General features: G+C 46.8%; 1 protein-coding gene across 3 annotated transcripts in view; it reads right to left on the bottom strand.

Moving 5' to 3' along the window:
- The window catches only part of OTUB1 (OTU deubiquitinase, ubiquitin aldehyde binding 1), a 75,959-nt gene that overhangs the window by 21,073 nt on the left and 38,920 nt on the right, over positions 1-15,966 (bottom strand). For 2 of the 3 annotated variants that reach the window (XM_063944926.1, XM_063944927.1), the window contains 2 exons: positions 13,892-13,976; positions 13,511-13,705 (listed from right to left, as the gene is read on the bottom strand). In XM_063944926.1, the coding sequence (XP_063800996.1) occupies positions 13,511-13,705; positions 13,892-13,976 (280 nt within the window). Of the gene's footprint in view, positions 1-1,480; positions 1,603-13,510; positions 13,706-13,891; positions 13,977-15,966 lie in introns of those variants that run through there. The other variant, XM_063944928.1, reaches the window with a different exon arrangement.

Below are 15,966 nucleotides of genomic sequence, written 5' to 3'. Positions count from 1 at the left end.
GACATCCCAGAATACGCCTACAACTGCTTCAGCGCCCCACTCATGGTGGAGGGCTAGGTATTCCAGATTTCAGAAAATATTATATCGCTGCACAGTTAGCACAATGTGTGCAGTGGTGCGGTGCTGGAGCAGGGAAGGTTTGGGTTGAAATTGAGGCTGCTGAGCTAGGACCCTCTTCCATCTCCTCTCTTTTATGGATCTCAAGACCTAACCGTCCTAAAGGTGTGGTTTCTCATCCGATTGTATCTCGTTCTTTATCAATCTGGGATTATGCAAATAGAAAACATAGTTTGGCTCCTTCTCCCTCCCCCTGTTATTCCACTCCTCCATAATCCGGCCTTTCCTCCAGGAATGCATAGTACAGCATTTCTTCCATGGAAACACAGAGGCATTCTGTTCCTTAATGATATTTCTAAAGATAAAAATTTGCCCCAATTCTCTCAAGTTCACCATAATAACCACATACCTACTAAACATTTTTTTCAATATTTACAAATTAGACACTTTCACTCTTCAACGAAACATACACTCGCTGGCAGGTCACTATCTGCTTTTGAAGCATTATGCCTCAGACGCTCTTCCACTAGAGGACTGATTTCTTTTCTCTATACATTGCTCTCTGATGGCTCCACGTCCCCACAACCTCCCTACGAAAAAAGCCTGGGAAACGGATCTTAACACTACTTTCACTGAGGATGAGTGGTCAGAGATCTGGGACAATGCGGCCTCTAGCTCTATATGCGTCACGATTAAAGAGAACATTTATAAGTTATTATATCGGTGGTACTATGTCCCCTCCAGACTTAGTAAGATCTATCCTGATGCCTCCGACAGGTGTTGGAGAGGGTGTAACTTAGAAGGCTCATTTATGCATATATGGTGGTCTTGCCCCAAGATAGCTAGCTTGTGAATGAAGTCGTCAACTTCATAGCAATCCTATTACATACCCCCATTCCAAATTACCCTAAATATCTCCTTTTACCACTAGATATTCCAACGTTAACCAAACATCAAAATAAATTGATGCACCATGTGATCTCTGCGGTCACCTGCCAGATCGCATTGGACTGGAAACAATTGACTGCTCCCTCTTTGCACACTATAATGTCCCGCATTTGGTATGTGTACCGTATGGAGTACATGACGAGTATCCTCAATAACTCTTCAAAAAAATTAATTGCCATTTGGTCTCCGTGGATCTCCCTACACTGGATCAAGCTCTCCTTTTGCTATTTAATATCTATCCTCTTGGGTTTTTGTTTTTTTTAATATACTGGATCGTATGATTCTTTACTTCTTTTTGGCAAGGGTCCAGCCCTCCCCCCCTCATTCCTTCTTCCTTACCCTCTGTTCTCCTACTGTCCTCTAACTCTTTTTTCTTACTCTCTCTTTTATGTTTATTTCTTTCTCCAATAACTACACCATCCAGACGTTTGTTTTTTCTTTTTTCTTTATTTCTTTAAAAACTGATAAAATGGATCACATACAGAAATTTGATAGTACCATGCTTTCCAGGTTTTTTTATAGGAGTTTTTATTGTACTGGATTGTGAATGTTGAAATCTGTATTATTGATGTATTGTGATCTTCCAATAAACAAATCCTTAAAAAAAGAAGAAAAAAAAAAGAAAGGGGTTCATCATACAACAAGATGACGACCCCAAGCTCACATCTAAACTGTGAATAAATTATTTAAAAGGTTCTACAAATTATGACACACTCTCCTCAGTCATCTGATCACAATCCCATTGAGATATGTTGGAATGAATTTGACAGAAAAGTTTGTGTAATTGCTCCAACAAATACTAAAAACTAATAGGAATGTCTGAATGAGGCCTGGAAAAGCATAGCTTATGAAACTTTAGAAAAGTTGGTGTCTCAAATGCCCAAATAATGTGAATATACGCATCAAAGATGGACACATTGATAAATGACAAATTTAAGATAAAATTTGTTATACTATGAAATTAACAGGATTTTAATACCTACCGGTAAATCCTTTTCTCTTAGTCCGTAGAGGATGCTGGGGACACTTCAAGAACCATGGGGTATAGACGGGATCCACAGGAGACATGGGCACTTTAAGACTTTCAAAGGGGTGTGAACTGGCTCCTCCCTCTATGCCCCTCCTCCAGATTCCAGTTATAGGAACTGTGCCCAGGGAGACGGACATTTCGAGGAAGAGGATTTATTGTTAAACTAAGGTGAGATACATACAAGCTCACACCTCAAGCACGCCGTACAACATGGCATTCAACACAATGCAAGTCAACGGCATGAACAACATCAGCAACAGGCTGACTATAAACGTAACACAACATGTGTGTAACCATAACTAATAACTGCAGATACAGTACGCACTGGGACGGGCGCCCAGCGTCCTCTATGGACTAAGAGAAAAGGATTTACCGGTAGGTATTAAAATCCTATTTTCTCATACGTCCTAGAGGATGCTGGGGACACTTCAAGAACCATGGGGTTTATACCAAAGCTCTAGAACGGGCAGGAGAGTGCGGTTGACTCTGCAGCACCGATTGATCAAACATGAGGTCCTCATCAGCCAGGGTATCAAACTTGTAGAACTTCGCAAAGGTGTTTGAACCCGACCAAGTAGCCGCTCGGCAAAGTTGTAAAGCAGAGACCACTCGGGCAGCCGCCCAGGATGAGCCTACCTTTCTGGCAGAATGGGCCCTCACCGATTTCGGTAACGGCAATCCAGCCGTAGAATGAGCCTGCTGAATCGTATGACAGATCCACCGCGCAATAGTCTGCTTGGAAGCAGGAGCCCCAATTTTATTGCGAGCATACAGGACAAACAGAGCCTCTGTTTTCCTAAACGGAGCCGTTCTGGTGACATAAATTTTTAAAGCTCTTACTACATCAAGAAGCTTTGAATCCAGCAAGGCGTCAGTAGCCACTGGCACCACAATAGGCTGGTTCAAGTGGAACGATGAAACCACTTTCGGCAGAAACTGCGGACGAGTCCTCAATTCTGCTCCATCTTCATGGAAGATCAAATAAGGGCTCTTGTGAGACAAGGCCGCTAATTCAGACACCCGCCTTGCGGATGCCAAGGCCAATAGCATGACCACTTTCCATGTAAGGAATTTCAACTCTACCTCCTGTAAAGGTTCAAACCAATGAGATTGAAGGAACTGCAACACCACGTTAAGATCCCATGGTGCCACAGGGGGTTGTGCAATACGCATTTCATGAAGGTCTGAACTTCTGGAAAGGAGGCCAATTGTTTTTGGAAGAAAACGGATAAAGCCGAAATTTGAACTTTAATTGAGCCCAACTTTAGGCCCACATCCACACCGGCTTGTAGAAAATGGAGTAAACGTCCTAACTGAAATTCTTCTGTAGAAGCTTTCTGGGATTCACACCAAGACACGTATTTTCTCCAAATACGGTGGTAATGTCTAGACGTTACTCCTTTCCTGGCCTGAATAAGAGTGGGGATGACTTCCTTGGGAATACCCTTTCGGGCTAGGATCCGGCGTTCAACCTCCAAGCCGTCAAACAAAGTCGCGGTAAGTCTTGGAACACGCACGGCCCCTGCCGTAATAGATCCTCCCTCAGAGGAAGAGGCCAGGGATCTCCTATGAGTAATTCCTGAAGATCTGGATACCAAGCCCTCCTTGGCCAATCTGGAACAATGAGGATAGCTGGAACCTTTGTTCTTCTTATGATCTTTATCACTTTTGGAATGAGTGGAAGCGGAGGAAACACGTACACCCACCCGACCTAGTGACACCCACAGTGTCACTAGGGCGTCCACTGCTATTGCTTGAGGGTCTCTTGACCTGGAACAATATCTCTGAAGTTTCTTGTTGAGGCGAGATGCCATCATGTCTATTTGAGGAATTCCCCAAAGACTTGTCACTTCTGCAAAGACCTCTCGATGAAACCCCACTCTCCTGGATGGAGATCACGTCTGCTGAGGAAGTCTGTTTCCCAGTTGTCCACTCCCGGAATGAAAATCGCGGAGAGAGCGCTTGTATGTCTTTCCGCCCAACGGAGCACCTTTGTGGCCTCTGCCATTGCCGCTCTGCTCCTTGTTCCGCCCTGGCGGTTTATGTACGCCACTGCTGTTATGTTTTCCGACTGAATCAAGACGGGCCAATTGCGCAGAAGATGTACCACTTGCAGAAGGCCGTTGTGAATGGCCCTCAACTCCAGGACGTTTATGTGTAGACATATTTCCTGGCTGGACCATTTTCCCTGGAAGCTTTCCCCCTGCGTGACTGCTCCCCAGCCTCGGAGACTCGCATCCGTGGTCACTACGATCCAGTCCTGGACCCCGAACCTGCGTCCCTCTAGGAGGTGAGAGCTGTGTAGCCACCACAGGAGAGAGATCCTGGTCTTGGAGGACAGGGTTATCCTTCGGTGCATGTGCAGATGGGACCCGGACCACTTGTCCAATAGGTCTCACTGAAAAACTCTGGCATGGAATCTGCCAAACTGAATGGCCTCGTAGGCCGCCACCAACTTCCCCAGCAACCGAGTGCATTGATGGATCGATACTCTTGCCGGTTTCAGAATTTGTTTGACCAGATTCTGAATTTCCAGAGCCTTTTCCACCGGAAGAAAAATTCTCTGTAATTCTGTGTCCAGAATCATTCCCAAAAACGACAGCCGTGTCGTCGGAACCAACTGTGATTTTGGCAAGTTTAGGAGCCAACCATGTTGCTGCAGAATTGTCAGGGAGAGCGTAATGTTCTGCAGCAATTGGTCCCTGGATCTCGCTTTTATCAGGAGATCGTCCAAGTACGGGATAATTATGACTCCTCATTTGCGCAGGAGAACCATCATTTCGGCCATTACTTTGGTGAAAACCCTCGGAGCCGTGGATAAACGGCAATGTCTGAAATTGGTAATGACAATCCTGAACTGCAAACCTCAGGTAAGCCTGATGTGGAGGATAAATGGGATCATGTAAGTAGGCATCCTTTATGTCTACCGACACCATAAAATCCCCCTCTTCCAGACTGGAGATCACAGCTCGGAGAGATTCCATCTTGAATTTGAATTTTTTCAGGTAGAAATTGAGGGATTTGGAGTTCAGGATTGGTCTGACCGAGCCGTCCGGCTTCGGGACCACGAACAGGCTCGAATAAAATCCTTCTCCCTGTTGTGACGGGGGAACCCTGACAATGACTTGATTTCGACACAATTTTTGTACTGTGGCGCATACCACTTCCCTCTCTGGAAGAGAAGCTGGTAAGGCTGATTTGAAAAATCGGTGAGGGGGGGGGGGGCGGGGAGGACGTCTTGAAACTTCAGTTTGTACCCTTGGGACACTATTTCTAAAACCCACGGGTCCAGGCCCGAACGAGCCCAGAACTGACTGAAGAGCCTGAGACGTGCCCCCACCGGTGCAGACTCCCGCAGAGGAGCCCCAGCGTCATGCGGTGGACTTGGCAGAAGCCGGGGAGGACTTCTGCTCCTGGGAACTGGACACGGCCGGTGATCGCTTACCCTTTCCCCTTCCTCTAGTCGTAAGGAAGGAAGACCCTCGGCCTTTTCTGTATTTATAGGGCCGAAAGGACTGCATCTGAAAGTGGTGAACTTTCTTTTGTGGTGCAGGCACATAAGGTAAAAATGATGACTTACCTGCGGTAGCCGTAGATACCAACTCAGCGAGGCCCTCACCAAACAATACGCCACCTTTATACGGTAGAGACTCCATAGCTTTCTTAGAGTCAGCATCAGCATTCCATTGATGAATCCACAATGCTCTCCTAGCTGAGACTGCCATGGCATTGGCCCTTGATCCCAAGAGGCCAATATCTCTCGCAGCTTCCTTTAGGTAGACTGCAGCGTCCCGGATATGACCTAGTGTCAGAAGAATGCTATCCCTATCCAGGGTATCCCATTCAGATGACAAGTTATCTTCCCATTTTTCGACAGCACTACTCACCCACGCCGATGCAATGGCTGGTCTGAGCTGCGTACCCGTGGAAATATAAATGGATTTCAATGTATTTTCCTGCCTACGATCCGCAGGATCCCTCAGGGCTGCCGTGTCAGGGGACGGAAGAGCCACCTTTTTGGACAGCCGTGATAAAGCTTTGTCCACAATGGGGGGTGACTCCCATTTTTCCCTATCCCCAGAGGGAAACGGATACGCCACTACAATCCTTTTGGGAATCTGAAACTTTTTGTCAGGATTTTCCTAAACCTTTTCACAAAGCGCGTTCAGTTCATGAGAGGGAGGAAATGTTACCTCAGGTTTCTTCCCTTTATACATGCAGACCCTAGTATCAGGAACAGTAGGGTCCTCAGTGATATGTAATACATCTTTTATAGCCACAATCATGTACTGAATGCTCTTTGCCAGTTTTGGATCTAATCTGGCATCACTATAGTCGACACTTGAGTCAGTGTCCGTGTCGGTATCCTTGTCTGCCAGCTGGGCAAATGAACGTTTTTGTGACCCCGAAGGGGTCTGGGCTTGAAACACATCCTCTACGGATTTCTTCCAAGCCTGGTTCTGAGACTCAGATTTATCCAATCTTTTATTAATCAGAGCCACATTTGCATTTAAAGCACTCAAAACATTCACCCAATCCAGTGTTGACGGTGCCGACGGGGTCACTCCCACAGCATTTTGTGTCCTCCTGGGAAGAGCACTCCGCCTCAGACATGCCGACACACGTGCACCCACCACACGCAGATACACTGGGCCTACAGGGGACAGACCTACAGTAAAGCCTGTCAGAGAGACACAGAGGGAGATATAGCCAGCCCACACCCCAGCGCCCAAACTCCGATCTGAACCTAACAGACAATGTCCCAGACCTGCAGCGCTTTTATAAACTAATATAATGCACCAAAATAGCTGTGGCTGTGGCTTCCCCCCCCCCCCCCGTTTTCCACCCTGTTACAGCAGTGTGAGGAAGGACCAGCGTCTCTGCAGCCATGTGAAGAGAAATGGCGCCGGGCTGTGTGCTGTGAGGGCTAAGCCCCGCCCCGGTACTGGCGCGCTTCAGACCCGCTCATTTTTTAAACTTTCTACACTGGCGGGGGTCCGGACAGTGCCCAGGCACTATGTCTGCTGTTGCCAGATACAGATACAAAGCTCTAGAACGGGCGGGAGAGTGCGGATGACTCTGCAGCACCGAATGACCATACATGAAGTCAACCACGGCCAAGGTATTAAAACTGTAAAACTTAGCCAAATTGTTTGTTAACTAACTGCTCTGCCGAGACTCCCCGGTCAACCGCCCCGGACGAGCCCACCTTTCTAGTAGAATGGGCATTCACCAATTTCGGTAACGGCAATCCAGCCGCGGAAGGAGCATGCTGAATCGCACCATAGATTCAGCGCGCAATGGTCTGCTTGGAGCAGGACACCCAATCTTGTTGGGAGCACACAGGACAAAACAGAGCCTCTGTTTTCCCAATCTGAGCCTTTTAGGCGACATAACCTTAAAAGCTCTAACCACATTCAGAGACTGTGACTCAGCGCAGGCGTCAGTAGCCGCAGTCACCACAATAGGTCGGTTACTGCAGAAAGAAGAAACCACCTGTGGGTGAAAACGCTGACGTCCTCAAGTCAGCTCTATCTTCATAGAAGATCAAATAAGGGCTCGCATGGGACAAGGTCCCTAACTCAGCCACCCGCCTTGCAGATGCCAAGGCCAACCAAATGTCTAAACCAACTTGATTAAAGGAACTGCCACACCACATTAAAAACCCATGGTGCCACTGGAGGTACAATGGAGGTTGGATGTGCAACAAGCCTTTCACGAAAGCCTGAACTTCCGGAAGAGAAGCCAATTTTTTCAGAAAGAAAATTGCCAATGCTGAAATCTGGAACCTGATGGGATCCAATTTCAGGCTGCCTTACTCCTGCCTGTAGAAAATGGAGAAACGCCCTAATCGAAATTCTTCAGTTGGAGCCTTCTTGGATTCACACCAAGACACATATTTTCTCCAAAAAAACTGTGGTAATGTTCAGACGTTACTCCATTCCTGGTATGAACAAGAGTGGGGATGACATCCTAAGGAATACCATTTCGGGCTAGGATCTGGTGCTCAACCGCCATGCCGTCAAACGTAGCCGCGGTAAGCCTAGGTACACTCACGGTACCTACCGTAGTAGGTCCTCGCGAAGAAGAAAACCCAGGATCTGTTCATGAGCAACTCCTGAAGATCTGAGCACCAACTCTCCTTGGTCAGTCTGGGCCAAAGAAATTTGTCCGAATCATTGTTCGATCTCGAGAACTTTTGGGATCAGTGGAAGTGGAGAGAACACATACACCGACTGGAATAGCCACTGGGACACCAGTGCACCAACTGCTATTGTCCGCGCGTCTCTTGACCTGGAACAATATGTTTGGAGCTTCTCGTCGAGACGAGATGTCATCATGTCTACTTGAGGAACTCCCCAAAGACTTGTCACCTCTGCGAAAACTTCTTGGTGGAGAGTCCCCTCTCCCGGATGGAGATCGTGTCTGCTAAAGCAGTCTGCTTCCCAGTTGTCTACTCCCGGAATGAAAATAGCCGACAGAGACCTTATATGTTTTTCTGCCCAGAGGAAGATCTTCGTCACCTCTGCCATTTTCGCTCTGCTTTTCGTTCCGTCCAACTGGAATCACACGGGATGATCTTGAAGAAGATGTACCGCTCGTTGAAGGCCGTTGTAGATGGCTCTCAATTCCATCTTATTCATGAGAAAGCAAGCTTCCTGACTTTAGACTTTCTTGGAAGCTTTTCCCTAGAGTGACCGCTTCCCAGCCTCGGAGACTTGCATCCGTGGTCACCAGGACACAGTCCTGAACCCCGAGCCTGCGTCCCTCTAGTAGGTGCGAGCTGTGTAGCCACCACAGGAGTGAAACCCTGGCATTCGACGACAGGACTATCAATTGGTGCATGTGTAGGTGGGAATCCCAACAGGTCCCCCCGGAACACCCTGGCCTGGAACCTGCCAATTGTATGGCCTCGTAGGTCGCCACTAAATTTGCCCTGATGGATCGACACTCTTGATGGTTTGCAAAACTAGTTTTACCATTTTCTGTATTTCCAGAGCCTTTTCCATCAGAAGAAACTCTCTGAACCTCCCTGTCCAGAACCATCCCGAAAGAAAAAAAATAATCTTTCCTGTATGTAACAGTGTTAATGGAGTATGAACAGGTAGAGCGCAATGTTTTGTACCAACCGCTCCCTGGATGTCGGCTGTATCAGGTGACCGTCCAGATAAGGAATTATATTGACTCCTTCTTGAATCAGGAGGATCCTCATCTCCGCCGTCACCTTGGTGAAAACCCTCGGCGCTGTGGAGAGACCGAAAAGGTAACTTCTGGAATCGGTAATGGCAATCCTGACCCGTGAATCTCAGATAAGCCAGGTGAGGAGGATAAATGGGAACCTGCAGGTAAGTATCTTTAAGTCTACTGACACCCTGTAATCTCCCTCCTCCAGACCGGAAATCACTGCTCCCAGTGATTCCAACCTGAATCTGAACCGGTTTAAGTAGAGCTTCCAAAAAAAAAAAAATCTTTTTTTTTTTTGGGGGGGGGGGGGGGGGGTTTAGGATCGATCCGACCGAGGCGTCTGGTTTTTGGAACTACAAGAGGCTTCAATAAAACCCCTCCCTTTGTTGTGACACAGGCACCAGGGCTATGCCCTGGTCCTGACATAATTTTTTAATTACCGTAATCACTACTTTTCTTTCTGGAAGAAAAGCTGGCAAAATCGATTAAAAAAAAAAAATCGGCATGGGGGAACGCCTGAACTTCAGTTTGAACCCCTGGGACACTATTTGTAAAAACCCAGGAATCCAGGCCAGATTGACTCCAACCTTGGCTGAACAGTTTTAAAAAATGTGCCTGCACCCGAGCGACCTCCCGCGAGGTAGCCCCAGCGTCATGCTGTAGACATGGCAGAAGTAGGGGTAGATTTCTGTTCTTGGGAACCTGAAGCCGTTGTGGATATCTTTCAGTCTCTTCCCCTACCTGCCAAGACGGGGAGACCTCTCGCTGTACTTACTGGGCCAAAAGGACTGTATATGAGGGTGATCTTTTTTGCCGGTGCAGGGGGCAAAAAAATGTCGACTTACCTGCGGTAGCCGCCTAGACTAACGCCTCCAGTCCATCGCCAAGAAAGGCGTCCCCGTTATATGGGAGAGCCTCCATATGTCTCTCGGACTCTGCATCCGCGTTCCACTGGCGAAATCACAACGTCCGCCTAGCCGATACCGCCATGGTAGCGGCTTGTGAACTCAAGAGTCCAATATCTTACGTTGCTCCCAGCATGTAGATGGCAACTTCTTAGATATTCCCTACCTTAAGGAGTATCTTCTCTTAATCAATCGTGTCAATATCTGATGACATGCTTCTTGACCACTTTCCCATAGCGCGACTCACCCACGCGCAAGCAATAGTGGCCTGAGCAGCGTAGCATTTGCAACATAAAATTTTAACGTAGATTCCACCTTTCGGTCTGTCGGCTCTTTTAGTAAAGTCGTGCCAGGTGCAGGGAGAATTACCTTCTTTATCAACCTGGACAGTGTACTGTCTAACCTAGGTGGTGAGTGCCGGGAAAGAATACATTAAGCTCGTGGAGAGTGTCTTATTTGAGCTATTTTCCTGGAGCGCCCCTATCGTCGACACAGGACTCAGAGGCCATGTCGGCAGTAATAGTCATAACATTTGTAAATGGACTTTACGGGACCCAGGAAAGGTCGCCTGCAGAAGGGAGAACAGAATGCCGACAACATATCTTCTACATATTCAGCATTAGATACAGCCTTATCTAATCTCTCATTGATAGAACGCATACTACTACGTATATTATTCACCATGCAGGCTCTTGGTGTGCCGGTAGCGCCACCACCATACGACTCTGCGTCCCCAAACAGTTTCCTCCTTGAAGGAACTCCCTTCCTCAGATATGTCACCCACGTGTATCATCCACACCTCAGACATACCGGGACTAATAGGGGACAGACCTCTGTCAGAGGGACACAAAATTGATCAGCCAGCTCACACCCCAATGCAACACACAATCTGTGAAATATCATAAAACAGAACTGCAGCGCTTTAATAACATAACATAACATGACACAATATAAACATCATATACGTCGCCCCCCCCTTTTTGCACCGATACTAGTCAGTAGTGAAGGGAAGACCAGCGTTTCTCCTGAGGACATATGGCGCTGAGTAGTGTGCTGGCTTAGTGAGGAAGAAGCCCCGTCCCCAAAATGGCGCGCTTGTCCCGCTCTAAAGTAAATAATTAATTAAATAATTAAATTTCACTGGCAGGGGTACGACAGTGTGTTTGTATGCCCCTTTTGCCAACCCCCCCCCCACCCCCCCTGCTGTGGGTTGTGAGGAGAAGGTCCGCCCCAATGGCGCGCTTCATCTCGCTTTTTGTCACTGATATTTACACTGGCGGGGGTCCGGACAGTGCCCAGGCACTCAGTCCGTTGTTGCCACTTAGAATATATGAGGTATATATGCTGCCCAGGGCGCTGGAGTCTGGAGGAGGGGCATAGAGGGAGGAGCCAGGTCACACCATTTGAAAGTCTTAAAGTGCCCATGTCTCCTGTGGATCCAGTCTATACCCCATGGTTCTTGAAGTGTCCCCAGCATCCTCTAGGACGTATGAGAAATTTAGTTACTTAAAGAAAAAAGAAAAACAACACAGACACACACACACACCACATGTAAATTTAACATTTTTCATCTGTGTAAGTGGTCTCTTGTGTCATTAAACAGCACAAAAACTTGCAATGATGGTTCTGTCTAAATGAAGTAGAACCAGTGGGCAGAGACTGACCAAGCAGTAGGATCCCCCATATATCAACAAATGTCTGCACATCCAAAATCATTGTCTGCTGCTGGGTCATAACTAGGGTGGTGCGGACGATGATCATCACACAGTGCATATGCCCTGTGATCAGAGAACTGGCTGCATCCACCCTTAATAGTCTTTCTACTATGCACCACCGCTAGTTGCAGCGCTGCCCGCTGTAGTGTAGCAGTGGGCCCGCCTCCTTCTCTGCATATATTACAGTGAGCAGCACTGCCCGGCCATGTGCTCCACCCTCTCCAGGCAGGAAACTACAGCTCCCAGAGAGCACTGCAGCGACAGCTGTGGGGAAGCGTCACATGACGAGAAGCCAGTGATGTCTCGTTATGCCGGGTGGTTTGGACATTGCTCTTTCTTCCTTCCCTTTTGAACTACATAATTTTTGTACCTTTTAAGGTAGTTTAGCCTCTTCAGACCGTAAGGTCCGCATACATGACAGTTGTCAACCCAAATTAGCCTGTGACTCTTAAGCCACACTTGTTCCCATGCCAACTTGCATATGGCTTGCAGCCTGAGCGTGCCACAGTAAAGCAATTGCTGATCTTCCCACCGTACTTTGCTGGCAGCAAGGATTTAAAATGAGAAGTTGGAGCCCCCCGCCCCTCAGCGGCAGTAATTGGCATGGGTAGGGATATGTGTTCTCAGAAGCTGCTCTCTTCCTTTTAGATGCTCAGTCACCCAGGGTGGCTACTCAGAAAGTTGCTGAAGATATTGGTGCTCATAGAGAGCCCATACATCACAAGTATGAGACATGTTGTCTATCAAGGTGGCAAAGCGAGTCCATCCAAAGAACTGCAGGTAAGGAGTCATTTGGGCTATTATAGTGGGAGGCAGTTACGTGACCGGCAGTCAGGATACCGCCGGTCACAATACAGACGCCAAAATCCCGCCCCCCTTACAGTCCCGACAGTCAGCATGCCGACTAACAGGGACTATTCCGCAAGGGGCTTCGTTACGCACCCCCGGGCATCTTCAAGCCGGGATTCCGGCATCGGTATAGTGGCCAGCGATCTCCTCACTGCCGGTCACACATACCCAACCTTTACAGTTTGTGGTTAAAGCAAAATTATTAACATTGTATATTTTGCATCTCTGATATTGCCATCACTTCTGACTGTCACCTCTAATGTACGATATGATATTATTTACTGAGCTCACTGCATTTGCATCCTTCATACATCTGTCCTTTCCTGTGTAGCAGCAAGGGCAGTAATGTTAATCGGGACTGTTCTGTGACCATGTCCCTTACAAATGAAGTCATGTCCCTATTTCTTTTTTACATGTGCCTATGGCGCGCACTATCCTTATTGGTAAAAAGGGGAGGGGTCCCAAATTTTCTGTGAAACAGGTCACCAAAATGTCTAGTTATGGCTCTGCCTCACGTCACTCTAACAGCCCAGGTTTTAAGGATATCCATGCATAAACACAGGTGACTTAATTAGTTCCTCAGTCAGTTTGATCATACCATTGTGTGTGTAGCCTCAAAACCTGGACTGTTAGGGTGCTTTAAGAACAGAGTTTGGGAAACCCTGAAATAGAACATTTCTTATATGAACCTAGCAAAACAACAATACAGATATAAACGGATACGGAAAGCAAACAATGGCTGCTACAAATAAATGATGATAGTAATTTACATTTAAAAAAAAAAAAAAAAAGCTTTGATCCGCGGTGTGCATTGTTCTCACCTGCTGGCAGAATTCTTTGACACTTCTCCCTCCTTCTATAAAGTGCTGGTAGAAGACACCGTCTCTCTGCAGATGCCCTGATGTCAGCAGACGCAGGTAAACGACCACGTAATCTGAAACAGTCTGCTCATTGAATGCAGCTAGTAATTCTGACACTGCTGGGCCCCTCTCTACAAGAGTGATTAGATCCATGAACTGTGGAAGGGCAAAGAAAAAAAGACAAATCATATAACAAGAAATGAGCTGCAATCTATTTCTGGTTTAAAAGGGGTCATAACTCCTACAGAGCTGTGCAGAGTAAACAAAGGAAACTAGAACATCTCAATATATTTTAATATTTACACACCACAAACGAAAAGACTGATCATTTTCAGAACTTACTGTATTGTGGAAGTCTTCAATAGTAAACTCTGTAAATCCTTGTCTGATGAGATCTTCCTTACTGCGCTGCGAAACCTCTTTAAACCTACAAGAGAGAAATAGAATCTGAAAACAGGTGGCCTAAATGAGGGAAGCATACAGACATAGATAGAGGTAGTGGAGATGAAAGTTACAAGTTGGAATTCTGAACACTGTAAAGAAGTCCACATGATCACAAAAGGAGTCTACAACATGTAAGGGGCAGATTACACAGTGACGATATCTAACAATCTGTCCGATTTCCAATGCTCCCATTTCGCTCCTCGCATGACACTGCCCCAACCCAGTACATGCAGTTCTGTCCTCACTTACTGCATTAAACAAGTGGGAAGGTCATGATTTACCAAGCTCAGCACATTAAACGGCTGAAAAACCCTGATCTATGAGTAGTGGCATGAAAAAAAAAAATTGGTTCCAGGCTGTTCTACCTCCACAAGCTTCAATCATGGGTACACATAGACATGCAGGAGACGCAGAATGATAACCCAGAGGTGCCACGACCTCACACACTATAAAAATGGAAGCAAGAGAGAGAGAGAGAGAGAGCTGGTAGGCGACTTAATACTAAAGTAATAATTATTGTTCATGTAGCTCCACAGTATATTTTCACACAGGTAGTTATATAAAAGGGTTTGGTATATTTTGTCAACATGCAACATTCTGACATTGACGAAATGATTGGAATGTGCAGCAACCTCGCTTACCTGGTCGCGGATCTCCTGCGGCCTTCTGGATCCAGCAGTCAGATAATAGTGACTTTCAGATGTCATGTAGCAGTTCTGGCAATAAAAAACCCTAACCCACTCTTCTGTAGCCTAATGCTAATCCCTCCCCCCATTCACTTAACTCTAATCATCCCGTCTCGAAGCCTAACCCTTCACTCTGTGCAGAATGTCGAACATGTTGACAAGGAACATGTCAACATGATCTATGTCAACATCTCAACCATGTAGACATCATAGCCGTCAACAGTGACTGTAGCCCATATAAAATGGCTCTCTTATAATTTCACACACATGATGGAGACCTAGTTCATGGTAAGCTATCGTCTGCTACTCAGGGTTTGTGCTCCATGTGTGTACCTGTGTCTATTTACCTTCTTTAGATCTAATAATCCACACCCCTACACTAAAAAGGTCTACAGTCCATAGGTCTACCACTAATGGCAGACATGCATTAGGTCGACAGGGTCAAAAGGTGGACATGGAAATGGTCGACACAAAAAAGGTAGACAATTAAAAAAAAAAATTTTTTGAGTGCTTTGTCACATTTCTGCCACAAACAAGCCCCATTAGTGTACTGCGTCCCTACTTCGGGCAAGGTGCCTCGCTCTGCTGCCCTCGGCACAGGTTACTATAACCAATCGTAGTCCACGTGGATGGTAAAGTATGAAACAAATGGAAAAAAAATTGGATTTTAATACCTTCCGGTAAATCCTTTTCTCTTAGTCCGTAGAGGATGCTGGAGATGCTTAAAGAACCATGGGGTACAGACGGGATCCACAGGTGACATGGGCACACTATAAAGGCCCATATAGACGGGCCGATGCGGGGGGGGAGATGTGTGCTGAGCGAACCGCCAAGGCCAATCTAGCAGCAGCGATAGCGATGCGCGGGGCAGCGCATCGCTATCGCTGTAAGGGCTATACACGGAACGATCAGGCTTATATTCTAAGCAATCTAGTTAGATTGCTTAGAATATCGCTCCGTGAGTACCCCCCTTTAGACTTTGATTGGGTGTGAACTGGCTCCTCCCTCTATGCCCCTCCTCCAGACTCCAGTTATAGGAACTATGCCCAGGGAGACGGACATTTCGAGGAAAAGTATTTATTATTAACTAAGGGTGAGATACATACCAGCTCACACCACAAAGTATTGCAGATGGTGTCCGCACAGGGACGGGCGCCCAGCATCCTCTACGGACTAAGAGAAAAGGATTTACCGGTAGGTATTAAAATCCTATTTTCTCATACGTCCTAGAGGATGCTGGGGATGCTTTAAGAACCATGGGGTTTGTACCAAAGCTCTAGAACGGGC

This window comes from Pseudophryne corroboree, chromosome 11 (genome assembly GCF_028390025.1).
Source record: "Pseudophryne corroboree isolate aPseCor3 chromosome 11, aPseCor3.hap2, whole genome shotgun sequence".
Taxonomy (NCBI): Eukaryota; Metazoa; Chordata; class Amphibia; order Anura; family Myobatrachidae; genus Pseudophryne; species Pseudophryne corroboree.
This window is presented reverse-complemented; position numbering and strand designations above follow the sequence as displayed.